This window comes from Lasioglossum baleicum, chromosome 1 (genome assembly GCF_051020765.1).
Source record: "Lasioglossum baleicum chromosome 1, iyLasBale1, whole genome shotgun sequence".
Lineage (NCBI taxonomy): Eukaryota > Metazoa > Arthropoda > Insecta > Hymenoptera > Halictidae > Lasioglossum > Lasioglossum baleicum.
In genome coordinates this window covers 23,550,041-23,576,486 of record NC_134929.1, presented here as the reverse complement: position 1 = coordinate 23,576,486, position 26,446 = coordinate 23,550,041, and the positions used below count along the sequence as shown (strand labels likewise).

Below are 26,446 nucleotides of genomic sequence, written 5' to 3'. Positions count from 1 at the left end.
CACTTACCCATGATTTGTCCAAATAATACCCAATTTAAAGATCAACAAAGTGTAGGGTAGGGTGATGCTCAGACAATCGATCATTTCCATAAAAGCGTTGCTCTTGAAGTGCGTAACGATGTATTTGTACTGGCAGAATTGCCACACAGCCATGGAAACAATCCAGTAAAGCTTATGCAAACCAGGAAACGGCGTGCCGGGCCAAATTCCAACGAAATGAAGGCCATACTTGACAGGCTGACTAATTGTACTTCGGCTCGTCATTTCGCGCAAAACCTATTTCTTCGTCTCTGTTTCTCTGAAGTTCGTCTTTCTTCGATTCGCAGGAGCTTCTATTCTATTCGAAGCATGGTGTCAGTCGCTATTACACTCGAGACGCGAACGAAGTTCCGCGGTATACTGAAAACCTACTCGAAAACCATGCTCGGGCAGAAGTTTAGCATCCTCGGGAGTAGTCCCCGGCCATTTGTTTCTCTTCACATGGTCGGCATAAATATTCAGAATAAACGATTGCAGGTTTACCGGGAACGAAGACAGACAAGAACAGATTCCTGGGAACCATAGTTTTTCCTCCAATGATTCGTGCTTTCAACTTTACTGCATAAATGAGTGATTCGCATTAACAATGGAAAGCAAGCGCACGTCGCGTAGGCTTATCTCGCATCGATCGAAACGGAGGTTGCAGCAAACTGAACTTTCGAAACTAAAGGAAACATGGCGGCGTCGTTCAAAGAAAAATTCGAATAGCAGTTTCATTTCTGCCGCAAGGGGTCGAGCATAGGAAAGTTCTTCATTCTGGAAAGATAAGCGTTACTAAGAAGCCGGAATTAAGTGAATTCTCAAGCGTTGTTGTATTTTGCATTTCGATTTGAATACATTCGAACGTGGCTAAAAATGTTGTATAACATTGCAGCGCGTGAGTAGCATACAGAGGACACAAGAACAATGAAACGAGTTTCATGGTTTAATCGTGGCTCTCGTTTCGGATGCGTTGTACCTTTCGTACGTTAGTATATCACACCTGCTTACGTGCATTTAACGTTCTCCTAAATTTATTATTTAGAATTGCTAGCTCCTCCGTAACTCCTAAAATTACGCTACATATTTCGCATATTATGGGGAAATATGCGATGTGTAACTTTCAAGACATCGCGAGAAGTACTGACATGTAAGACGCCGACGCTTTCATCACCTGTGAGCACAGAAATTAAAATGATTTGTTTACACGTTCATCTCGCAAAATTGAAGCAATTCTTTACGTGTAGAAATGAGCTCTTTGAAAATGATTCACCGAATTTGTTACGTATTCATATTTGTAGAATTTTTACCGCGACGGTGTACGCGAATTACCACAAAAATGGCGCCACGTCATTAATAATAATAGCAAACATTTCGATAATTGAGGTTTTGTAACTACTGGTTAATAAAATATTGATTTCACAGGAAAATTGGAAAGAATTCATTTCTTCTCCTTATAGTCAAGGAAATTGCAGGATTAATGTTTATCACAGTGACTATCACTTTGAAGAATTATGTGCAATGAACAATCAACATAGTCATGTATAAAATGAGAACATTACCCCGGTGAAACTTTCCAAACTAAGGGTTGAAAATTTCCCGAAAGTTAGTGGCAGCCCCTTCTGAGATTTTAACATTATAAACACTATTTGCCGACTAATTTTAGGCTGCAGATCATACCAAGTCATTTGATACGCTGCATCGATGATCATCTGATTCTGGAAAAATGAACAGAAAGTGAAAAGAGAATTTATTCTTCATGTATGTGCAGGGTGTCCCACCCGATTTCGACATCTTGATTTTCATGCTATTGTTAGTCGTAGCAAAAAATGTTTCAGCAGAGGCTTGGATGGTATCGAGTGGAGCATATTTTGATGTTATTAGTTTTTTCGTGAGTGGACGCGTAAAGGTCATACGAAGGTAAACTTTGTTTTTTTAAATGGACTGAGGTATTTTTTAATACATCAATCGATGCAGCTGGACATTCGTTATAAAAAAGCACTAACCTATGTAGTCGAAAAGTTAGTAGTTCAGGAGATATTTCAATTTAAATAACTCTAAAACACCATTACTGTCGTACTAAGACGTTAGCGTTTACTTAGTTGCGAATTCGATAAAGTTTGCTACATTACGCTGTCGAGGAATGTCAGCCCCTAAATTGCGACTCTGTACACTAGCCAACGAAGTCGATTAGAATCAATTCGGATCAGTTTGTGTCTCAAACTTATTTTTCAACGCAGAATTCTGTTCGTGACTTTCTTATTTTTTATTTTTTATTTATGAAACCTCCACTGGCACACGGGCGGCTCTTTTCCGGTTAAAATGATATCCCACACGATGCAGTTCGAACTATAATTGTTTGCCTAATCCACGATATAGTGGAGCCTCTACTATCCGAACCAGATCAGACACGATGTCTTCGAGACGATTTTAGAACGTGTTCCAGTGGGAGTTTTGCAATGTTCGAGGGCTTGTATGAAAGGTGAAGAATGGCGCTGTGTGATAGAGGTGATCATGTTTAAAAAGTCAACAGAACCAGTTTACTTACTTGTGTAACGTCTTAGCACGACAGTAATGTTATTTTAGAGTTATTTAAATTGAAATATGGAGATATTTCTTCTCTAACTTTTCTCTAACTAAGGAACTACTAACTTTTCGACATACATAGGTTAGTACTTTTTTAAAAAATACATCATTCCATTTAAAAAAATAAAGTTGACCTTTATATGACCTTTACGCGTCTACCCACGAAAAAACTAATAACATCAAAGTATGCTCCACTCGATACCATTCAAGCCTCTGCTGAAACATTTTTTGCTACGAGTAACAATAACGAGAAAATCAAGATGTCGAAATCGGGTGGGACACCCTGTATATTAGCATAATTCGTGGAGCTTAATTACCTTCACGTTGAGGTATTCTCCAGAGAAGCAATATATGAATATTTCTAAACAAAGTACAGCATAGAAGGAAGAAGACTTTAACAATAGGGGAAGTCCATGTTCTGTTCTTATTGCCTGGAATTATAAAATTGTTTTCGTGTATAATAGCCTGCTTAAAAGACAAAATTTTTCGCAATATTCGAAGATGGTGGTTTCACAAACAGCTTCTGAAATGTCTGATTATTAATTCTTGCCTTCTATAAATCGATACAATTGTTTGTAAAACTCATCCCTATCATCCCTTATCGACATATGACTAGCATTTGTATACAATTGTGGAGCCGGGACTATAATACTTACTGTTATAGCAAGAAAACCTAGACAGCATGTAACGAGAGTGTTCAACAGGAGTTGGCAAAGAGCTATGTACGTAAAGAGTTGCTCAATTCGATTTGCAAACACGATGATATCTTGATGTCTGAGAGCAACGAGTCGTAATGTCTCTATTTCCTTAGAGGATACATGCACTATCGTGTCGCACAATATGTCGATTATGCATCCTACGTGTAGTATCTGAAAGTAACGACACTATGATTCTAAAAAATAACAGCAATGACCGAAATTATTCTCAATCATTCTGACCATATTTATTAATATGGGCGCGGAGGAAATCTGGCAGGTTCGCAACCGGCATTTATTATCTTTTTCAAGATTCACAAACCATACGAATAATTTGGACAAAAATATGAACAGATACAGTGACCCGAATTAATACTCGAACGCTCTAAAAAAGACGATAACTTTTTTAATATTGTGCTATAGTATACATATAGTACATATAATCTTATAAGATTTGAACTTTTTTGGGAAGCTAGAGCAATTAGTTTACTACAGAATGGAAAAAGAAATTTTTTCAAAAATTGCAATTGATCGGATTTGTAGAAAAAATACTAAAAGTTGCATTCTACAACTTTTTTAGGTGGGCCTACATTCTGTCAAGAAAGTACCGGGAATCGATCATTTAAAAAGCCCGCTTAAAGGGATTGTTGAAATTCTTTTTGTTGGTAAGTTGGCACAACTGTTCTCTATACTCACACGGAGTTTGAGCGTCACTTGTCATTTAATTTGTTTACAGTGCGCCATTTTGTCAGTTCATCTCAAGTGTGTTTTGCGATTTTTACAATGGATAAAAATATCGAACAAAGAATTTGTCTTAAATTTTGCATTGCGAATGGAATTTCGTGTGCCGAAGCGCTGAAAATGTTACATAAGGCTTACGGTGAATCGACTTTATCAAAAACACGTGCGTATGAGTGGTACGGTGCATTTAAAAGCGGTCGAGATGTGGTGGAAGATTTTCCTCGGTCTGATCGGCCATCAACGTCTTCAACTGAACTATCATTGTGAACGAATTTCTGGCCAAAAACTCAACAAATCTTATCGAGCAGCCACCGTATTCCCCTGATATGGCTCCGGCCGACTTTTTTCTTTTTCCAAAACTGAAATTACCACTTCGAGGCACCCGTTTTCAGTCGATAGATGACATAAAAGAGAATTCGCGGCGAGTACTGAAGTTGATTCCAAAAAATGCGTTTAAAAAATGTTTTGATGATTGGGTTATTCGTTGGCATAAGTGTATTATTTCGAAAGGGGCCTACTTTGAAGGCGATACAATAAATTTGGATGAATAATACATATTTTGTGTTTCATTGACCAATTCCCGGTACTTTTTTGACAGAATGTATATTGAAAATTTAGAAAATGCGTTTTGTAGATCTGTGTCAATTATTGTCGACCGATTTTGACGAAATTTTCAGAATATGTTTAATTCGCACAGATCTACAAAACGTATTTTTTTTAAATTTTCAATATAGGCCCACATAAAAAGAATATAAAATGCAACTTTTAGTATTTTTTCTACAATTCCGATAAATTGCAATTTTTGGAAGAATTTCTTTTCACATCCTGTAGTAAACTAATTGCTCTAGCTTCCCAAAAAAGTTCAAATCGTATAGCACGATATTAAAAAAGTTATCGTCTTTTTTAGAGCGTCCGAATATTAATTCCGGTCACTGTAGTTTGGAAATTTTTATAGTGGACACATGGGGGCTGTGAATCGAAGAGAGTTGTGGTATTATGGCTCGCGCTTACCAGCATTACAAGTAGAGCACTGAACACACCAAACACGTACGCCGACGCCATTTGATGCAACAGTTGAGCAGTCACCACGAGCTCATAAGTGGGAGATTCATTAGTGTTGAACGGCAAATCCATGTTCGAGAGAAATTGTCGATCCATCGTTTCGTTGTAACGTGGAAACGCGAGATTACCGACTGCGACGCCGCTCGACGATGACAGATAGAGTACGGTAACTAAGGTCGTTATGCGATATGAAAACTCCGCTGTTTTCGGTATCACGTTGTTTGCATCGATCATACCATATTTCACGCAATCTTCCTCCATGGTCGATAACATTTCGCACAGTATGCTGCGGGATATTAACGAGCTCACTATTATCATCTTTTTTGTGAATCGCAATTAGAACTAGAAAATTCTTTCATTCTTTAATTATTTCAATAGATTGGAAATAACGTGTTGATATCCTTTCAAATTTCCTACTACTGTAAATTTCACCTACTCGATTGTGCTAGAAGCGTATAAAATCTGCAGTCTAATAGGACAACTTACTTACGTTGATTTTATTTGATAATTAGCAAAATAGCTTCATAATTAGTAGTATACGATCGAACCGTTGCGCCGAAAGCATTTAACATTTATTAACAGCAAATACGATCGATAGAAGAAACATATTTACAACTTACTTATGATTGATCCATACAACGGACAGTTTAGCGATCAGCAGAGTGTACGGCAGAGTCATGCTCAGACAGTCGATCGTCTTTGTGAGGTCGTCGGTTTTGAAATGTGTGATCATGTATTTGCACTGGTAGAATTGCCATATGATTGTCGAGGAGATCCAGTAAAACTTATGCAAACCCGGGAACGGTGTGTCCGGCCAAATGCCGATAAAATGGAGTCCGTATCTGACGGACCTACTGACCGTGCTCCTAATCGTCATTTCGCACGGGTCTGGTTATTCTCGAACTTTGTTTTCTCGAAATTTCACCTTTCTTCGACTCGCTGGGAATCTATTATATTCGAACCATCGTGTCACTCACTGTTGCACTCGACAGGACATCAAGCAGTCCTACGATATACTGTAAATCTTCTCGAAAATCATGCTCAAGTAAAAGTTTCCGAGCGTGGTCCCCGACCATTTGTTTCGCTTCACATGGCTAGCATAAATATTCAAAATAAATGATTGATAGTTCACCGAGAAGACAGATTCGCCGCAATCATAGCCCGATGATCCGTGCCATCGAGTTCCTTGTATAAATGAATGATTCGCATTAAAAATTCAAATGTGTTCGCAACATGTGAGCGCATCTTTTATTGATTACTGCAGAACTTTCAGGAAATTGCAATTTCAAAACTGAAGACAAGAACATGTAAGAAAGTAATAACTCGCGTTTCGAACTTCGATGAAGTTTAAACATTGCTGCGGTTTTCGAAGAATGTTTATTTCGAGTCAGTCGTGCGATCCTGTACGCAAAATGTTTTCATAGTGAGGAGAGTCAAGTTTGAGAAACACATTGTTTAGATGTTTATTTGTCATCAGTGTAGCACGATAAGTATTAATACGGATAACGTGTACCCTTTTTAAGATCCTAGACTATGAAAAGAACTTGTACAGTAATTAAAATGTTTATTTTCCGTTCAATTTATAATACACTATCTTTATCGTTGAATACACCATTGCAACATGAAAACGAACATGTAAATTGAATGACATACAGCAAGAAAGAAATAGTTCTTGTGTTACAAAAATTGTATATTTAAAGATTTTAAAGAGTTTATACTGAGTAGTGTGTAGAAAATAAATACTAATGAAACGATAATTGAAAACGATAATTGAGTTAACTCACTTACAGTCGTGTTGCTTGAACTTTCAATTTTAAATTATCATATGCTGTATATACAATACTTGCGAGGTTTAGATTTCAAGACATTGCAAGAAGAACTGACATGTAAGACGCCGACGCTTTCATAATCTATAAACAGAAGATACAGAATTTTATATTTCACCTTAAAACCATGTTCCATTAAATTACTGTATGTATTTTTATTTGCGAAGAAATGAATAATTGTAGCGGTAATTGTTCTGCACGAATAACGACTATTACTTATGTGTTACACAGGGTGTGGCCGGACGGGTGGTACAACCGAGCAGGGGGTGAAACGACATATAAAAATGCACTGAAAAGGAGAAAATAATTTTTTTCCTGGTTCTCCATAAAATACCGAATCCAGTTAAATGATTAATAATATTTTTCCCTAAAATTTTAAGCAATTAGTTCAACATTTCTTATGTTACAAAATTACTGTCGGAATAGATAGAAAAATTGGCTAAACTTCCGATTACGTCCATGCCCCGAATTGAATAAAATTTTTAGAATAGGTTCCTTTCTGACCAAAATGATGATTGTGTTACGAGCCAGGGCCGCGAGCAGCACGAGTCGCCGGCGAAGGGTTGTTACCCTAGGAATATGATATCAATTTGTTAGTTAAGGTACGCGGACGAACCCCATGCGAAATTGGGGAGCCGCTAGGATTATAGACAGCGAGGACGAACCTGACGCGAACTAAACAGCTCTGTTCGTTTATCTAGGACGGTTCCTACCAGAGATGATATTGAACACCTGTTCGTCATCCGTAACAATTCTCAATAGGATTTTTGGCGATTCGAAAAAAAATATTTTACCATTTTAATGTCATTCTCTACCTTACCGGCACTACTCCTGGATTTTCGTATGCGTGGACACGGGCCGTCCCTCTTCGCCCCCCCCCCCCCCTACCTAATCCAAACTCTTTCTGATCGCATAATCTTCCCATTGTAGATATTCAATTAATTGGTTTAACAATTGTAATTTTTGAAAACATTTTATAATAATCCCCAAAATATATACAGTAAAAGCTCCTTCGTTGTCCAGAGGCCGGGGGTTTGAGCGGACAACGATCATGCCCGGACACTATTTTTGATTTATAACTGCGTCTAGATATCGCGCCGACCGCGCAAGCAAGACTTCAGTAGAGAGCCGAACATAGAGAAGAACAGAATGAAATACGGATCGCGTGACCGAAGCGTGTCGCCGTCGCCGGCACAGTTCAAAGAATGTCCCATACGCTGTTCTTTGTTGCCTTCGAAACTTTCATCGTCGATTAAACCACTAAATACAGTTGAAATTATATCGTGTTTGGTGTCATTTTAATCAAAGAAATGCCAGAAAAAAGCTAGTGAAAGTCCCATAAAGGAATAATGGGAATTAAGAAGTTTGAGCATTCGATTCACTCGAGTCAATATTGTGGTGTTCACACCGATATACCCGAGCCGACATCAATCGTCGCCGCCCTGCAGAGCGACTCGGCGTTGACAGGCAGTGGAGTGGGTAGGCACTGGACAGCGATCGTGCCCACGATTCAGGACAACGAAGGAGCTTTTACTGTACATATTTGATATCTTCAACTAATTGCAAAAATGGATCATTACCAGCTTTGTTGACCTCACATAGCGCACCATATCTCATCATAGATTACAATCGCGCCTACGACTTTGTCGGCAAGGTAGGGACTGACATTGAAATGGTAAAAACTTTTTATTCGAGTCGCCAAAAACCCTTCTGACAATCATCATTTTAGTCAAAAAGGAACCTATTTCCAAAATATCATCCAATTCTGAGCATGGACGTAATCGGAAGTTCAGCCAAAAAATTTAATATAAATTTAAATTTATATAAAATCTTGACATTAGTGACTATACATAAAAGTGTGGAGCGCCCACGAAGATTACGTTAATATAGTTTAGCGCTCCACGCTTTTATTTTTATGGTCACTGATGGCATGATTTTATTTAAAATATTAAATTTTTCTACCTATTCCGACATTAATTTGATAACAGAAGAAATTCTTACTAATTTCTTAAAATTTTGGGGAAAAACATTATTAATCATTTAACTGGATTCGACATTTTATGAAGAACCAGGAAAAAAATGATTTTCTCCTTTTTAGTGCATTTTAATATTATTTAATATTATTTTCTACTTTTATTGTCATCGGAAGCAAGTGTGTATACGTTTCAGCAAGATTGGACTATGGGAAGAGGTTTAAAATTCGATAACAAGATTTGACGCATACAACAACAACACGGCAAGTTAATATAAGCGTGGTAAAAAAGAAATAACATTTTTTTGTTTGACACTTTGTTTTCGAGAAAATCTATTGCATAGAAATCGTCTAACGCGTCTGCCCATGATCAACCAATTCTACTTTGTGCATAGGCTAAAGCACGATAACCTAGCGCAACTTTGAACTCTATTTTCTCGTAGTATTTTACATGTAGTATCACCCCCTGCTCGGTTGTACCACCCGTCTGGCCATACCCTGTATAAAAAAATCTTACGCTAGTGAAGCTTTCCAAATTGAGGTTCGAGAACTTTCCGAAACTTAAAGGCAATCCTTTTTGAGCTCGTAGTATCAAAAGTACCAGTTGTCGGCTGTTGATCGGTTGCATGTTGTACCAAAGCGATTCGTATGCTGTGTTGCCGATCAGTTTACTCTGGAAATTTGGAGAAATAAATATGTATACCTACAAAAGACATGTTCATGAAAAATAAATATGCAATGCATTTAAACTAAAAAGCATATTCTGAAGATCTCCTAATGACAAAGCTTTCCCCCCGTGTAAGTTACAAATTTTTATGTATGGTCTGTCAAAATATGCAGTTGCAAAAACATTCGGACACTAGTCATCGTCTTAATCATCTGGAAGATGCTTCGAAGTCGTATCATCTGTGAGAAAACATGAACTGTTGACGGGTCCTCTAATAACGAAAATAATTGAGATGGTCACGTCAGGTGGTCCATCCTGTACTTACTACAAATCTAATTATAAGTGTGTTTGGAAACAATGATGTCGGTGAGGTAGTAAACCATGGGGGAACACAAAGAGAAGTTCCAGTGCAGCGGTCAACAAAGGATATCATAACAACAGTAAACAGAGCCGTAGTTCACTGCTCTGAATTATATTGAATGTCCGTCGCAGCTTTCGCTGGCACTGCTCTGACGAACAAGAATTAACTGAAACGAGGTTCGACCGAAGCCGCCATTGACTGTCATAGCGTCAATCAAGTCGTGATAGAGTTTCGAAGTTTTCGTAGAGCTCCTTAAATCAATGATAACACTGTGCAAGAAATTTCAACTTTTTTCATGTTCCCTAATTACTGTTGGGTCCTTCTTATAGAGTTTTTTGTGCTGATTCCGAATCTGTTTTTAATTTTTTTCCTATGCGCACAGTTTTTGAGGAACATGGCTTTGAAAAAAACGTATTTTTCAACTTTAAACAAATATTGTGATGTTATTATAAAAGATATTGAATTGTTCTTTATAGCAAAAGATTCTGTAGACTTTCCCGAATACAGCTGTATCCAATATTAATACATTATGATTGTTTAAACATGTTTAAACAATGATTAAAGGCGGAGAGACACCACTTTTGCACCAATTTTTGAGGATGTTTTTCAATTTATCTCAAAAAATAAGGGTCCAGCGGAAAATCGAACTATACCACTCGATAGAGCAGACTTTTATCTTAATCATAATGTATTAATATTGGATATAGCTGTATTCGGGAAAGTCTACAGAATCTTTTGGTATAAAGAACAATTCAATATCTTTTATTATAACACCACAATATTTGTTTAAAGTTGAAAAATGTGTTTTTTTCAAAGTCATGTTTCTCAAAAACTGTGCGTATAGGAAAAAAATTAAACAGATTCGGAATCAGCGCGAAAAACTCTATAAGAACCACTCAACAGTAGTTGTGGAACAAAAGTGTTGGACAGTGTAATTTGACTATATTTGCTAGTATCACAATTTGTAAAATACAAAATAGTAATACAATTCTTAACATACAGAACAGTAATACTGTTTTTAACATACAAAATAGGAGTACTCGAGAAAGAGACGGAAACTCCATTTATGGATAGACTGTGGATGTTTATGCAAAATATTTTCTATACCAATTGCATAATGTAATTAATAATACGAAAAATGTAGGATTTATGTAGGATTATCATATGTAGAATTTTAGGAAAAGGGGGAACCGGCCAAAGCGGTACTCGAAGCCGGACCGCACTCATTGTCCATACGTATTATTTATCTGGCTCTCTTAATTGAGACAAAACTGTTCCCATAGCGCCCACTGTCCCCCATCAGCATGCGTCGTTACCGTGGAGAAAGGACACGCGTTGCCTATCGCGAGCAGTGTCGCCAGACTGAGAAAATCGAGGGGAACCCCCTCTCTGATGACCAGTCCAGTCTACGGCACGGGCACCGTAGACTCTACGGCAGGCGTGGGCACGGGTGGAGCCCCTCAAACGCCTGCTTCCCCCACCAAGCTTCCTTTCGGTGGCGCTCCTCGTGGCTCTGCTGCACGAGGCCTGCGCACTGCTTGCGACAAGCGAAACGCGTCCTTCCTAAATAGCAACGACGGATGCTGGTGGGGGACAGGGGGCGCTGCGGTGGGGACAGTTTTGCCTCAATTGAGGCAAAATTGCCCACGCCTGCTCTACGGTCTTAATGGGGGACGTTGGAGTGTGCGCACAGTGATGGTAGGTAAGGCGCTTTTTTCGCGCATGCGCGACTATTCTAACCTGTACGAAGATCGGGTACCTTGGCCACCTCGCTAATTTCGCATAATTTCATAATGTTATAGCTGGCGTCAAGACGAATCCAACGACCTACTTTTTTATGACCCTAAGCCCATAAATAACGCTGCAATATTTTATTCCCGTTTTTCGGCCCACTGTGACAGCGGCGCGGCGCGGCGTAGGGCGCCGCCGATGCTGCCACAGTTCCCCACAAACTTCGGACGTAGATACGGTCCTGACGAAACGGAAGGGGAAAAGGAGGAGAGTTACTGAGGACAGATTCGGCCTCAACTGGCGACACTGAGAGTGAGGACTCGCCGCGCCGTTCCCCCTGCACCTCACTGACGAGATTCTGTGCCAACTCTCGGTGGACGGACAATACCTCCATCGACACAACTCTTATTTGAACCATAGTAACTTATACTGTTAAGCAACCTTAATGTCGAGATATTCTCCAGCGAAGCAGTATATGAACGCTTCCAGGCAAATACAATAATAGAAAAGCACAGATTTGATCAACATGGGAAGTCCATTTTCGGTGTCCAGCGTCTGAAATTCGAGATTATTTTAATTAGGACAAATTAAACGGGAACGCCATATATGTATACGTCTATTGGATTACATACAATAACAATAAGGTAACCTAAGCAACATGTGATTAAAGTGTTCGAGAACAGCTGGCTCAGAGCTATGTACGTAAAAAGTTCTTCAATTCTCTCCGCAAACAAAATGATTTCTTGCTGTCTGCTGACGAAGAAGCGTATATGCTTATTACCGATCTCAGATGGATCTGTCAATGTGTGGCATAATATATCGACGTGACATCCCACATGGAGCGTCTGAAGATCAAAATTGATTCAACGTCATTGTCTAAAGATTACTAACAACTAGAATTCGATTATATGTAAGCGTATGTTCAAGAACCCTAAAGGTGTGCGCATACTAGAGGGCTCGGGAAGGCCGCGGATCGTCTCGGGAAGGCCGCGGATCGTCTCGGGAAGGCCAAAGCCACCGATGGATGACCATGCGGCAAGAAATCTCTAGCGGGCCGACGGCTCCACAGCAGGGAGCAGGGCTCCCTGAAAAAAAGGTCCCTTTCCCTAAAAGAGGTAGAGAGCCCACGGAGACCTTTTTTTCTGCCACGCACAGCAGGTAGCCCTGCTCCCTTGCCGCATGGTCGTCCATCGGTGGCTTTGGCCTTCCCGAGACGATCCGCGGCCTTCCCGAGCCCTCTAGTATGCGCACACCTTTAAGTACCCCCTCTCTGATGACCAGTCCAGTCTACGGCACGGGCACCGTAGACTCTACGGTCTTAGTGGGGGACGTTGGAGTGTGCGCATGGTGCTGGAATGGGTTAGTGGGATGGGAAAAGAGGAGGAGAATGTGTGAGAGCCGTTTGGCTCTCAACTGGCGACACTGATTTAAAGTGTAAACCTGCCGCGTAATCCGATACGGGATCGGATGTATCGGTGTGAACCTCTACTAATCCAATTACAAAACTTCTTTATTTTTTATTATATTTTTATGGCACTTACGCTAACTTATTTGTGGCATTTTTCTTATTAGAATGACAATAAACACGATATCATTTGAACCGTATTTAGTGGTTTCATTCTGGCCTGGGACAAGGCCGAGATCCGTACTCACGGATCCTTCAATTCTTACTACACGATTCACGTACCACGTGTATTTATAGAGATCTCTATTATGCAGTAAGTTTCCAGCCGCGCGTTCCGTATTTACACGCGCTGTCTTTTTCGCTTACCATCATCAGAAGAAGAGCGCTGAAGATGCCAAAGGTAAATGCCGATGACGTTAGAAAGAGAAATTGTGTCGTCACCACTAGCTCGTAAACGGGTGACTCGTTCGTGTCGAATGGCAGATCCATGATTACAACGAGCGGACGTGTCGTCGAATGATTGCCTTGTTGAAATGCGAAGGTACCCACTGCGTAAAAGCCCGCCGATAGCGGATAAAGAACAGCAGTTATGGTTGTTAAACGATACGAAAGATCGGCCGCTTTCGGTATCAGCTTATGTGTATCGATAGCTGCATACTTCTCGCAGTCCTCTTCCATCGTTGATAGAAGTTTGCACAAGACGCTACAACATATCAGTATTTCCGGTATCAGTCCATAAAATAAACAATATAGGGTGTCCCAGGTTTTAATGTTCAGACTTTATCGGTATAGTCTATGGCACAAAATAAGAAAAAAAAGTTATGTAAACATAGGTCACATAGAGCTTTATTGAAAAGTTATAACTAGTCTGAGGATCTTTATGCATTTATGGCTTCTAAAAATTTTCAAAAAAATGCTGGAATATAGAATTCCACAAAATTGAATACAATTTATATTCATTTCAGGTCTATAAAGGCTACTACCACTGAAAATAAGATTCTATTTGTTCCCACTTTCTTGAAATTCGCCTGCGAAAATTAAAAATTGCATAAACATCCACAGTCTAGTTATAACAAAAATGCGGTATAAAAATAGAATAGTAACCGACTTGCTGTTACTGCGAACATTAGATAGTGAACACAACCAATGCGAGACATCAACTCGAATATGATGTGTTATCATTAAAGGTCGGTCTCAAAAACGACGCGGCCGTGCAAGAGTGTGCGGGCACAAGTACACATCGCTAAATCCGCATATACGTATATGAAATTACAAGGTTTACGAGAATACAAAATGACGCTTCAACATTGCAATGAGGAGTTCAGAAGCGGTCAATTGTGATTCCTAAAAGTTAAATCTATATGCGTCCGGTGCCCAAAATGCATATTTTTACGATATAGAGGAATAATTTGTAATATTCGGCAGACACCGCCTGTCACGAGGCATCCGAAGCAAGCCTGATATCACAAGATGGCCGCCACTGACAGATTTTCGTAAATATTCAGAGATTTATCGTTCGAATCGAAAAAATCGCTCTACATCGACATAGCCAGGACATGTACAAAGGTGGTGGTGCGTATCTTTAGTTGATTAATTAATTATTTAAACACGAAAAATGTTTCGGAAAATAACACAGCACCTCGAGGTTTCGAAATTTTGCACTAGTAGCACCACTGTCTCTTTCCTAAACTGCACACACACGTTACAAATGTTATAATAGAATTATTTGTGACAGCCGGTGTGTCTGCCGAATATTACAAATTATTCCTCTAACGCATATAGATTTGACTTTTAGGAATCACAATTGACCGCTTCTGAACTCCTCATTGTAATGTTGAAGCGTCATTTTGTATTCTCGTAAACCTTGTAATTTCATATACGTATATGCGGATCTAGCAATGTGTGCGTGTGCCACCACACTCTTGCACGGGCGTGCCGGCACCCACAAAGCTAATTATTTAGAGAGTATAGTGATAGCTAAGTTCGGATCGGTATCGTTCCAATTTTAGTGTATAATACCGCCGAAGCAAGTACAAAGTACTCGGATCTTGATGCATTCATATTTTCTTTTAGTTTATTATTAGTACAGGGAACCTTTTCCGTTCATAAAAAGGAATATTTCTCTTATTTTATGAAATAATTATTTAAAGTAATTGCTCTTGAAGAAAACTTACTCGTGGTGTATCCAAGAAACAGTCAATTTAATGGACACTAAAGTGACCGGCAGAACAATGCTCAAACTGTCGATTAGTGACACAAGGCTATCAGTTCTGCAGCGTGATATAATAGATTTGTATTGATAACCTTGAAACAGAACCATGGCGATCACCCAGAGGATTTTATGCAAACCTGGGAGCGGCGTACCCGGCCAGATACCGATGAAATGAAGGCCGAACTTAACGGACTTACTGACTGTGCTTGGCGATTTCATTTCTGTGCAGTGTTTGCTGTATTCTTCTAAATTTGTGTCCCCTTTGTTTTTCAAAATTCCATTATCCGACGAAATTCGCGTTCGCCACTCTCTCGCGCGCCGCAGCGTTTCGTCAGTGTCCTGCGAAAGGCTGGAAACTACAATATTTCGAAAATGTTACAAAAAGAGTAACCTTCGTCGGTAGTATACTCGCGCGGCCGCTCGATGCGCATGATCTCTATAAATATTTCAAATAACGCTGAATATATCATAAGCTTATCGAGAACCAAAAGAAAGACGGAGCAGTTGTTGGTGGTTACAAGTTTCTTGCATCTATAAATGATGCCGCTCGAGATACTGCCTATTCTGGTGGACAATAGGCGAGAACATGTTAAATTGATTCCGTTCTAACAAATTCCAAAAGCGAAGAGGAAAACGTTGATGAATAGACACGTGCGCTTGAATGTTTCTATGAATTACGAAGGAAGTTTCGAAGGAAGGGAAAGGGAAACATTCGCTTCATTTTCGTGGTTGGAATCGGTACCTGAAGCAGACAGCGAGAAACAGGTTCGAAACTCTTGGAACTGAAAATTCACTTTTCCCCAAGTATTTTACATTAAGCTTTTTTAACAGTAACAATAGAAGTTCTCTGAATATTTTGATTCTCATCGTTTTGTAAATTGATTTCTGCGGTATAATTAACGTGTAACTAGAATGAGACCGAAATGTTAAACAAATGAAAATTAAATTTAGTCTAGAATGCTAAGACAGTATGCAACATGTAAATAAGAATTTATACTATAAATAATTAATATAGTATATTTTTAAAGTGTAGAAATAGATCGGACGATAATTGAAGGGTAAGAGCGAATAATAGTATTGGTGGTCTCAGATGTTTATTGAATTATGTGTTATATGTATAATCTCCGTGCATGATAATCAACTTCTAGTTTCCACTTTGTGAAACATACCTCCGAAGTTAGTACATAGCATATAATATGGATATGTACGAGGCAGAAGCCTTCATAATCTGAAAACAATGAATGATTTCGTCTTCACATCTTCTCGAATTTTATCTTCTAAATAATTATTTGTACAATAAAAAGGACGCTCACGCCGGTAAAGCGTTGTAATGACAGGTCGACAATTTTCCCAGCTGTGATTGTTGATTGTTTTTGGGATCTCAGCATTAAAAGTACCATTACACGACTATCAGCAGGTTCCAAAAGGTACCAGAGTGAATTGTACGCTGCGACATTAATCGACGTACTCTAAAATCGATAAAGAAGTATTTTCCTCGTGAATTATTACCATTTTCTCACATAAATTCCATTATTTATTGTTTCTCTGAAATATTACAAAGCAGTTGCTGACCTTAGTGCTGAGGTACTCCCCCGAGAAACAGAAGATGAATGCCTCCGACGCGATACAGAGATAAAAGAAAAGTATTTTTATCACCATTCTTACATTTTGATCGCTATCGAATGACTGCAACAACCGATTAAATATTGGTTGGTAAACGGATGATAATATTAATGCTATTATTATTGAGTCAGCTAAAAACCTTCACTTTTCGAGGAAGCTTAAGAATCAGTTTTGTTTTATTAAATTAAAGCTCGTGAACTGCGATAATACTGTTTGACCATTTTCAGCCATCTTTCAACGCATTTATGTGTACGCGATATTTATTCGTGTATCAAAATGCAGACGCTCCGTTAAAAGAGACTCGAGAAATCTTTTTGGCTAACTCAATAATCCGTGAAAAAGATTTCGCATGCGCTGGGTGATGGGTAATTCATGATGGAATCTCGAAGAGTGCTTCGACGTAATAAAGTAAGTCGTAAGTGTAGAACATTTTCGTATTATCACATCAAAGAGACATTTTATGAATTCTAGGCAAGGTATCGCGAATACTTTGCTTTCATTGCATCAATTAAGTTATTTTTATCATTTTATTAAGTACATGTCTTGCTTGAAAAACGATGAAAACTGTGTTGACACGATTAACCACTTCAAAATCATATAAGTTGATCTTCAACGGATCGCGTACATTTTCACTACAATACATTCACGCGACTTTCCATGGAAAGTAAATTCCAGCTTCAAAATTTGTGCTATCGAAAGTTTCCACGGAAAATTTCCACGATCCTGCATTAAATTTTATTGTAATGGAATGTGACTAACATAAAAATAAACATCGTGTTTCTTGATAGATCAGAAAGTCTCCAAATAGTTACATTGACGGATAAATGTCTTCCTAGTTAATAATCTCGTAACAAAAGTTTACGTTCAATATTGAATACTGATCGTCCGCGAAAGTACGGACGGGTTCTACGGGAAGATGAATGAAGAGAGCAGAAATGAAAAATGAGGAAGATGTAAGAAATATCGGAAAACTCGGAGCAAGTAACAAAACACTAAATAGACGAGTTAACGTGCGAAGTTTCTTGGATAGACTGCGGATATTTACGCGTTTTTAGCTCGCGAAGTTTTCGAAAACCAATCAAATATAAAGTTACACTGGAATCGCAGCTTTACGTTATTTCTTTGAAACTATTATTACATAAAATAAAATTCGACGTAACTGTACATTCTCAAAGTTCATCTACAAAAATAGAAATGCGCGTACACATCGACGATTTATGAGGGGGCTGATAACACGGTCCAACAAATTTCAACTTTTTTTTTGTATTTCGATTCCCACTATGCCATTCTTATATTGTTCGCGCTGTTTCCGAATCTGTCCTTAATTTTTCTCCTAGACGTACAGTTTTTGAGAAAATTGAGTTTTAAAAGAACACATATTTTTCAACTTTGAACAAATATTGTGATGTTATTATAAGAGATATTGAATTGTTCTTTACAGCTAAAGATTCTGCAGACTTTCCCGAATCCAGTGATATTCAATATTAATACATTAAGAATGTTTAAACATGTTTAAACAATCGTTAAAGATGGAGAGACACCACTTTTGCACCAATTGTTGAGGATATTTTTCAGTTTATCTTAAAAAATAAGGGTCCGGCGTAAAGTCTAACTGTATCACGCGATAGAGCAGACTTTTATCTTGAGAAACCACTCTTTAAAGTTTGCAACATCAACGTTTTTTCGAATCAAAAAGCAAAATATCTTCGCCCGACATGGGTTGTCACCAGTGGCGTTCGCCATTAGTACGGCCGTTCGCCGCGCCGCGCCGCATCCCGTCACTGGCGACAACTCATGTCGGGCGAAGATATTTTTCTTTCTGATTCGAAAAAAACGTCGACCACGCAAACTTGAAAGAGTGGTTCCTGAAGATAAAAGTCTGCTCTATCGCGTGGCATAGTTCGATTTTCCGCTGGACCCTTATTTTTTGAGATAAATTGAAAAATATCCGCAAAAATTGGTGCAAAAGTGCTGTCTCTCCGTCTTTAATGCTTGTTTAAACAATCATAATGTATTAATATTGGATGACACTGCATTCGGAAAAGTCTGCAGTATCTTTAGCTGTAAAGAACAATTCAATATCTTTTATAATAACATCACCATATTTGTTCCACCAGTTGAAAAATATGTCTTTTTTTAAAACTCAATTTTCTCAAAAACTGTACGTCTGGGAGAAAAAGTAAGGGCAGATTTGGAATCAGCGCGAAAAACTCTATAAGAATCGCATAGTGGGAATGTTTAATAATAATGGGAAAGAACTTTAATAATACTTCAAAAAATAATCGCGTGGAGAATAAAATGTCGAATCGAATACACGTAAAAAAATCTTGACACGAAGTCAAAGCTGTTACAGCGTTTTATATTCTCCCATTTCATAACACCACTCCTCGCTCATGCTGTAAGGCAGGCCTGGGCCTCCGAGAGTTGATGACGTTGAATCAGCTACCCCCACCCGGGCAGCCAGCGCGAGTGAAAGTCCTGTCATGGACTTTCGGAGCTCTAGTTGCCCAGGCCTGCTGTAAAGCCTCCGACCCTCCTTAGTTGTTCAATGGTAACCCCACTATCTTCACCATAGCCACCACAGCCAATGGGAGCCCATGGAATCGTATACTCTGCTCCCTATAATCGTGTTGCGTAATCTGGAAAGCATAATGTTCGAAAGGCTTACTCACTATCACCATTAAGAAGCCTATACAGCAAATGTTGATCGTGTTGCACAATATTTGCATCAAAGCAATGAACGAAAAGAGACTGTTAATGTGTTTGATGAATGTAATGCTTTTCTGGTGTTTTTCCAACAAATATGTAATAGCACGTTTTAGCAAAATGCGCCCCTTGCCATTAGTGTGAAGTACTGCCAAAGCCTGATGCATCACTTCTACCTGTCCTCCCACATGTAGTACCTACAGAACGAAATTCACATTAATCGAATCATGAATAACATTTTCCATGGAAAACATTTTTAAAATTTCGATTCTCACCAGCGTGATCATTAGAGTGTTCACAATAGCGATGGTAATACCGACAAAGAATAATTGGATAAATTGTGCGATCATTGCGTATTGGTAATTCAGTCTTTGGTAAACTGCCGATGGAAGTTGCATTTTGATTAACAAATCCGCAGATTCCGTAAGAACACTGTTGCGCCCAGCGTTACGGAAAACGTTGATGTAGACAATGCTGTACAGGAACACAGCGATAGCGTACATGCTCAAAACTAATTGGGAGCAGCGATTCGACAGATTAGCTTTTTCTACCATGGTGACTATATTATCGTTCGTAATGGAAGTGTCGGTCCAATCGGTAGCCATTGCGATCAGAATATTTTTAAATATTCTGGAAAAATAGCATCGTAAACACAGTGAACATATGTACATGCGAGTAAGTAACGTCTATAACGAAATTATTTGCTATTATACTATTCTACCTACAACTTCGTTATTCTCTATTCAACAGTTATCCTTTTATTTCAGTCTAGAGCAGTGGTTCTTAAACTGTGGTCCGCGAACCCCTGGGGTTTGTTAACAGATATTCTGGCTAAAAAAAAAGAGGTCATTCAAATCATTTCCATGTTCAAAATGCTTCATGTTTCACATTAAGTCTCAAGAACTACGTAAAATGCCTAGGGTTGGCATGGGGTCCGCAAAAAAATGTTGTTCAAGAGGGGGACCCGGACTACATAAGTTTAAGAACCACTGATATACATAGAGCTTTCTCATATAATTAGACTGCAAATCTTTATGCAAATTTTTGTTTTCACAGTTTACTTAGTAAATATCGGAATTATTGTACAAATGCTAGAACAGATAGAGGAACATGTACAGTCCGTCCAACGAGAGTTGGCACAGAGAAACTCGTAGGTACCGCGTGGTATCCCTACTCCGCGCTACACGTCCCCCGCGATTGGCCGAATCGCTTAACGAAGACAGCAAACGAGCGTCTTGAGTGCGACTCCAATAGAGCGATGTGGTGACGTCGAGCTTGGTCGAGCTCCTATGACGACCGTTCCCGCCAGAACCTAAGCGCGAGAGTGGGGTCCGCAGCCGAACGTCAGGAGTGGGATCTCGCAGATCCCCCTGCACCCCACTTGCAAAATCTGTGCCAACTCTCGTCGGACCAGTGTTACCAGACAGGGGTAATCGAAAAGGAATCGAGGGGAATACAAGTACTCCCTCTTTGATGACCAGAGTGTGACCAGAGTAATCTGTGACACGTTGCGCGACTGCGCGACGGGAATAGAGTGAGGCGAACGGGAGACAAGTTGCGCGTGCGCGATAGGGACTGAACGGTGGAATAGGATAGTGGAAGGAGATAAAGGTGGAGAGCCTGGAGAGGGAATGAGGTTCGTTTCAACCTCAATCTGTCAAGATGTCTCGCGGTAAAGGGGGACCTCGCTCTCTCCGCTTACCCCCACCGTTGATGCTGCCATGGTCCCAATGTTCAGGCTTTAACATCACAGACTACATATGTAGTTGTGTGAACACTTGAGCCAATAGTTCGCTAGAGACGAAAGTGCTTGTGAAACGAAGAGTGCCCCTTCCACTCTGACTAATCACCCTGCATTCCTTTTACAGGACTTCTTGTGAAGCACGCGGATACATCTACAAAACTTCTAGTACAAATAGAAGAAATTTTTGTTAATATACAGGTTTTTTGCATTTCAGAAATCTACTGACCCCACTAATGCATAAAGATGCACAGTCTACTTATGATAAACTCATACAATAGTACATACTGATAGTAAAAATATCAAATCAAAAAATCAAGACAATAGCCTGATAGTAAAAATGCGAACTTTCTCTTCTGTATGAGAAAGTAATAAGGCTCTCGGCAATGTTTCAACATTAGCATTTATTATTTTCGACACTTATTTAGCTATTTGGTAGCAAGTAAAATGAACCAACCAACAGTAAAAACATATAAAAATGGGGCTTGAAATTTTTGAGAGAACGAGTAGTCCCAGACAGAAAATTGTGGGAGTGTTGTGTAGAGATTTTTACCGAAAAAAACTGTATTAGTGACGTATGACGGCAGCATAACTCAAGCATGCAAGAGAGGTCTCCGGAAACTCTTGCAACCGCAACATGCAACCCTCCCCCGCAAAGTATAGTGTGCTGTTCCCGCTCACTTGGAACATGCGCAGAATTTCTATCAGCTTAGTAGAACTATGCTATGATAATAGAAAGGTGACATTGAGAGCAACGACTAAGCTTTAGACGATGCAACCTCCCTTAATACGTTAACTGTTTTGCCAATGATAATACAGTTCTGAGCTTTTGCCAATATATATTTCACTAAATAAATTACTGCACTTTTGTTGAATCATTTATAGTTAGGCTCAATAAACTATCGTCCAAGAACCTAAGAATATTTCTTAAATTATCGTATATTACCTACCAAAAGCATATTAACCCCCGAAGTGGAGATATTTGATTCACTTTGGCCCAGAGTTGTAAGCATTCGATTTAAATTATAATCTTTTAGCAGCAAGTTTAAATTATTAGCTATACATATTTATTATAACATCAAATGCTAGAAATGTACGATGTCTGTTCAAATAATACGTGGGCTGACGTCATAAAACAAAATGTACTTTATTTAGTAGTTACATGTTGGGTCCTCTTCAAAGTACTCTCCTTCCCGACGCACACACTTATCCCAACGGTGTTTCCACTTGTTGAAACAGTCCTGGTACGCTTCTTCAGCTCCTTCGTCGCGTTTGCCTTAATCTCGGAAATCGTCTCAAATCTTCTTCCTTCCAAGGGTCTTTTGAGTTTGGGGAACAAAAAAAGTCGCAAGGAGCAAGGTCAGGTGAGTAGGGGGAGTGGGGAAGAACAGCGATCGAGTGTTTGGCCAAAAACTGACGAGTTCTGAGGACTGAATGGCACAAATTTCACAGCAGCGCGGTGCATCTTCAATTTTTCGGTCAAAATCTCGTGACAAGATCCAACTGATATCCCACACTCTTCAGCAAGCTCCCTGATGGCCAGACGTCGATTTGCCCGCACCAGGGTGTTGATTTTGTCAACGTTTGGGTCGTCAGTTCACGTGGAAGGACGTCCAGGACGCTCATCGTCTTCAATCGACTGTCGACCATCCTTAAAACGTTCATGCCACTTGAAACATGCCGCACGCTTCATATACTTGACTCCAAATAAGAATGTACTTGTACTGCGCAAGTCGTTGTGCGTCAGCCATAAAATTGATGGCGTCAGCCAATGATCGCGTGGTCGGCGAAGTTACGAGTCGGGGGATTAGCCAATGAACGAGTTCCCTTAGAGTCAGATGCACAGTAGAGTCTTGAATTCGTCGTCTAGTAAGTACATTCTTATTTGGAGTCAAGTATAGCGACATCACCGTAACCCGTGTTGAGCATAGCAAAAGTTTCAGTCGCAGATTTCCCCAGTTTTACACAAAATTTCACAGCAACTCGTTGCTCCTTTAGGTTATTCATTCTGAAATCCGCCAAACGAAAAAATTGCACTTCACTAAAAACCCGGTAGCTAATCAACAAATGAAGATATCTGCAATCGGAAAACGGCGTTCTAACCAGCTGATATGTACGAACACATCGATTCCAAGCGCATTCCCCTGGAACCAACTGAGCCCGCGCAATTCAAACAGTCCACGTATTTTTTGAACAGACCTCGTATGTTAAAAAGTGTAGTTTAAAGATCTTGTTTCAAATAATAATCCGATGAGAAATAATAATTATCTGGTATTACGAAATGGCCAGGTGCTAATGTATCAATAATAGGTAATATTTTTTTAGTTTATGGCAGTAGTATGTTCCATATGTGTGTTTGCTCAGCATGCATTGATTACGCCAGAACCCCAAATAACACGATCTCATTGCGCAATCGCGAAGAGTGGGAGAGCAACCCTAAGCTCGACGACCCTAACTGGCCCAAACTGACGGAAGGAGCTTCCGTTTATGGTCCCGCTGGGTTTACTACCTTAACGTGTTCTTCTACGGAGTCGTAAACAGGGATTTGGGTCCGACGGTCAATAAAGGTTATTATGACAGCGGGAAACGGCAGCTCAACCTATAATATACAAGGCAGTCTCTCAGGCAATCACTGGGAATTTTTCTGGGTCCGAAGACCATAGTTGGACTGAACGCGCAAAAGGAGATTCCGTTTACGACCCTACGTTTACTGCCTCTCATTATACATATACATTAACACATTCCTCCATTCTATTAATAGTATTTTGGTAACTAGAAATAATAGCAGGAAAATTATAAATCTTCATTAGCAATCGCAATATTACTTTGAGCGCATAAATATTTTTTCTGTTGGTTCTGTTGTTCAATCACAATTTTCACTTTCATAATGATTACGCACTATGTTTCCCGCGTATCAGCCATGTTAACACTTTACCTACTGGAAGCCTATTAATAGGATTTTTAATAATTGCGCTGTACCAAAAGAGAGCATGTCAATTTTCTTTTACATTGCAATCTTAAATGAAATTATTAGATGACGTTATTGAGGGTGTCTTGTTAGTTCATAATGAAAATTGCTGTTACTATTGAAGATTCTATTAAAAAGTGTTTAGTCATGTTCCATAGATTTCTTAAAATTATGCAATAATCACCGGTTGGTAATCTGTTAAGTTATAATATTCAAATCATTAACCCTTCCGGCGTTCACTAAAATGGGAGAACACGATAAAAAAAATATCTGCATTTATACGATTTACAATGGTTGCACTTATTTTGTTATTGTACTTATATTATATTGTATTTGTTCGTGCTTTGTTTGAGTGATTAAACAATTATTACATTTTTGTACAAACACGATCAAGTACGGATTAAACGCCGAAAGGTTTAATGGAAAAATATACGTACTTTAGCAAATGGAGTATTTGCGAATCACATTTATGGAATTTGTATGTTGCATAAAAATCCACAGAAAAAATGTGATGTTATTCTGCTTACCCGTGCTTGTTCCATAAAACAACCAGTTTGAAACACATCAGAATGTATGGCAAAGTAGTGCTCACACACTCCACCAAGTCTACCAAGCTGTCATGACTGAAGTGGTTCCTTATATACCAAAATTGAAAAATTGATGTTGGACACATAATTATTACCCATACACAGCGAAATAGATTTTCATAAGGCGACGGCCATATTCCTGTTATTTGTAGGCCAATTTCTACTGGTCGACTGAAACTGTTCGTAAGCATCGTTCTGGACAATAATATTCATTACATCAAAAACTGAAGTTTCTTTAGAACATGCATGTCTTCCGATATATCTGCGGTTGCAAGTCGACACGACATAAATCACATTATTTTTATAAAGTTTCAAACATTTGTGTGCACTATCATGTACGACACTACAATTTTTTCAGTTGTCGCAATGAACGTAAACATGAATTTTGAGGCTGCGTAAATATGAGCTACAATCATTTGTGCAAATTTTTTTCATGTAATAAATTAGACGAGCTAACATTTTTACTTTTCCATGTAATGAATTAGATCAATTGAAATTTCTAGAGTCTTGTTTACTTATTTTATACAAATAAGTAGAGAGTATGTTTTAGAGGGAGAATTATTTTAATACATTTTCTTTCTTTTGGATTTTTAAAAAATATGATTTATGTTGTTTTTCCTAGTAGCATAACAGATATACTGAGAAATTATGTATCACGATAGGATTGTATTGTATCATATACCGATCATTCACGAACGACGAACAACAGTACACTGAGATCTATTCAAACCACCGAGAGCACTTGCGCATAGACTACCATAAAATATTTAATACCAAAACAAAAGTTGCAACGTAGAATACGTGATCGTACAACTTGATTAAAAGTAAAGCGAAAGTTGAGCTGTTTTTTCCAACTGAATCCAAAATTGCGAACACTACCAGCAGCATATTCTCGGACGATTTTCTATAATGTAACAGAACACTGAAAAAACTATAACGGAGTTCCTGGTACTGACTATGTTTTAGTAAAACAGTTTTAGTGACGAAAAAAACGTTGTTTCGAGAGAAGTACAGCAACGCCTCGATCATTGAACTCTCTGGCAACGAAGTTTTTGTGTAACGAAGCCAATTATCAGTTGACAAGGAACTTTCTTAACAAGTGTTTAAAATGAATAAATAATGTTTTATTATCAGAAGAAATGTCATTTGTTCGGTAGATTAAGTACAGTGCCCGAAATTTCCAAGAAAGTCACCTATATTTTGACGTATTTTTTAAAAATATTGTCAAGTTTACTACTTTTTCTCATCTACAATTATATTTAGCTGATACTAATCATAAATCTACGAGTATCTGCTCGGAAATGTTCACCTTTTGGCTGTGTTTACATCTTTAGCTGCACGAAGCGAAGTTTAAGTGCGAAATTTCTACATATAAAGCCACTTAGTTTGTGCTTAGTCCAGTCAATGAATGCTCGTAAAGGGGGTGTAGAGGGAAATGGAAGGAACACAATTTTTAATTTTTGGACTTTGTTTGAACTAGTTAGGAAGTAAACATACTAAAAGTCCCTACTCCTAGGAGGTGAGCGGGCTACAGGGGTGCAGGTA

At 38.9% G+C, this 26,446-nt stretch overlaps 3 protein-coding genes across 3 annotated transcripts; all 3 read right to left on the bottom strand.

Annotated features, from left to right (window-relative positions):
* Positions 1–1,141: 1,141 nt before the first annotated feature.
* Positions 1,142–6,051, bottom strand: LOC143211270 (uncharacterized). Its single transcript, XM_076428781.1, has 6 exons — positions 5,723–6,051; positions 5,539–5,564; positions 5,052–5,410; positions 3,261–3,473; positions 1,581–1,736; positions 1,142–1,192 (listed from the first exon to the last, which is right to left on the bottom strand). The coding sequence occupies exons 1-6, from the start codon at positions 5,977–5,979 to the stop codon at positions 1,142–1,144; spliced, it is 1,062 nt and encodes a 353-aa protein (XP_076284896.1). The 5' UTR covers positions 5,980–6,051.
* A 2,980-nt stretch (positions 6,052–9,031) lies between these two features.
* LOC143211266 (odorant receptor 4-like) lies at positions 9,032–14,079 on the bottom strand. The gene is made up of 4 exons (XM_076428766.1): positions 13,377–14,079; positions 12,292–12,504; positions 12,101–12,214; positions 9,032–9,573 (listed from the first exon to the last, which is right to left on the bottom strand). The coding sequence occupies exons 1-4, from the start codon at positions 13,740–13,742 to the stop codon at positions 9,271–9,273; spliced, it is 996 nt and encodes a 331-aa protein (XP_076284881.1). The 5' UTR covers positions 13,743–14,079; the 3' UTR covers positions 9,032–9,270.
* Positions 14,080–16,362: 2,283 nt separating this feature from the next.
* LOC143210228 (odorant receptor 13a-like) lies at positions 16,363–24,812 on the bottom strand. The gene is made up of 5 exons (XM_076426890.1): positions 19,881–24,812; positions 19,572–19,802; positions 16,849–16,962; positions 16,590–16,745; positions 16,363–16,504 (listed from the first exon to the last, which is right to left on the bottom strand). The coding sequence occupies exons 1-5, from the start codon at positions 20,274–20,276 to the stop codon at positions 16,454–16,456; spliced, it is 948 nt and encodes a 315-aa protein (XP_076283005.1). The 5' UTR covers positions 20,277–24,812; the 3' UTR covers positions 16,363–16,453.
* Positions 24,813–26,446: the final 1,634 nt, after the last annotated feature.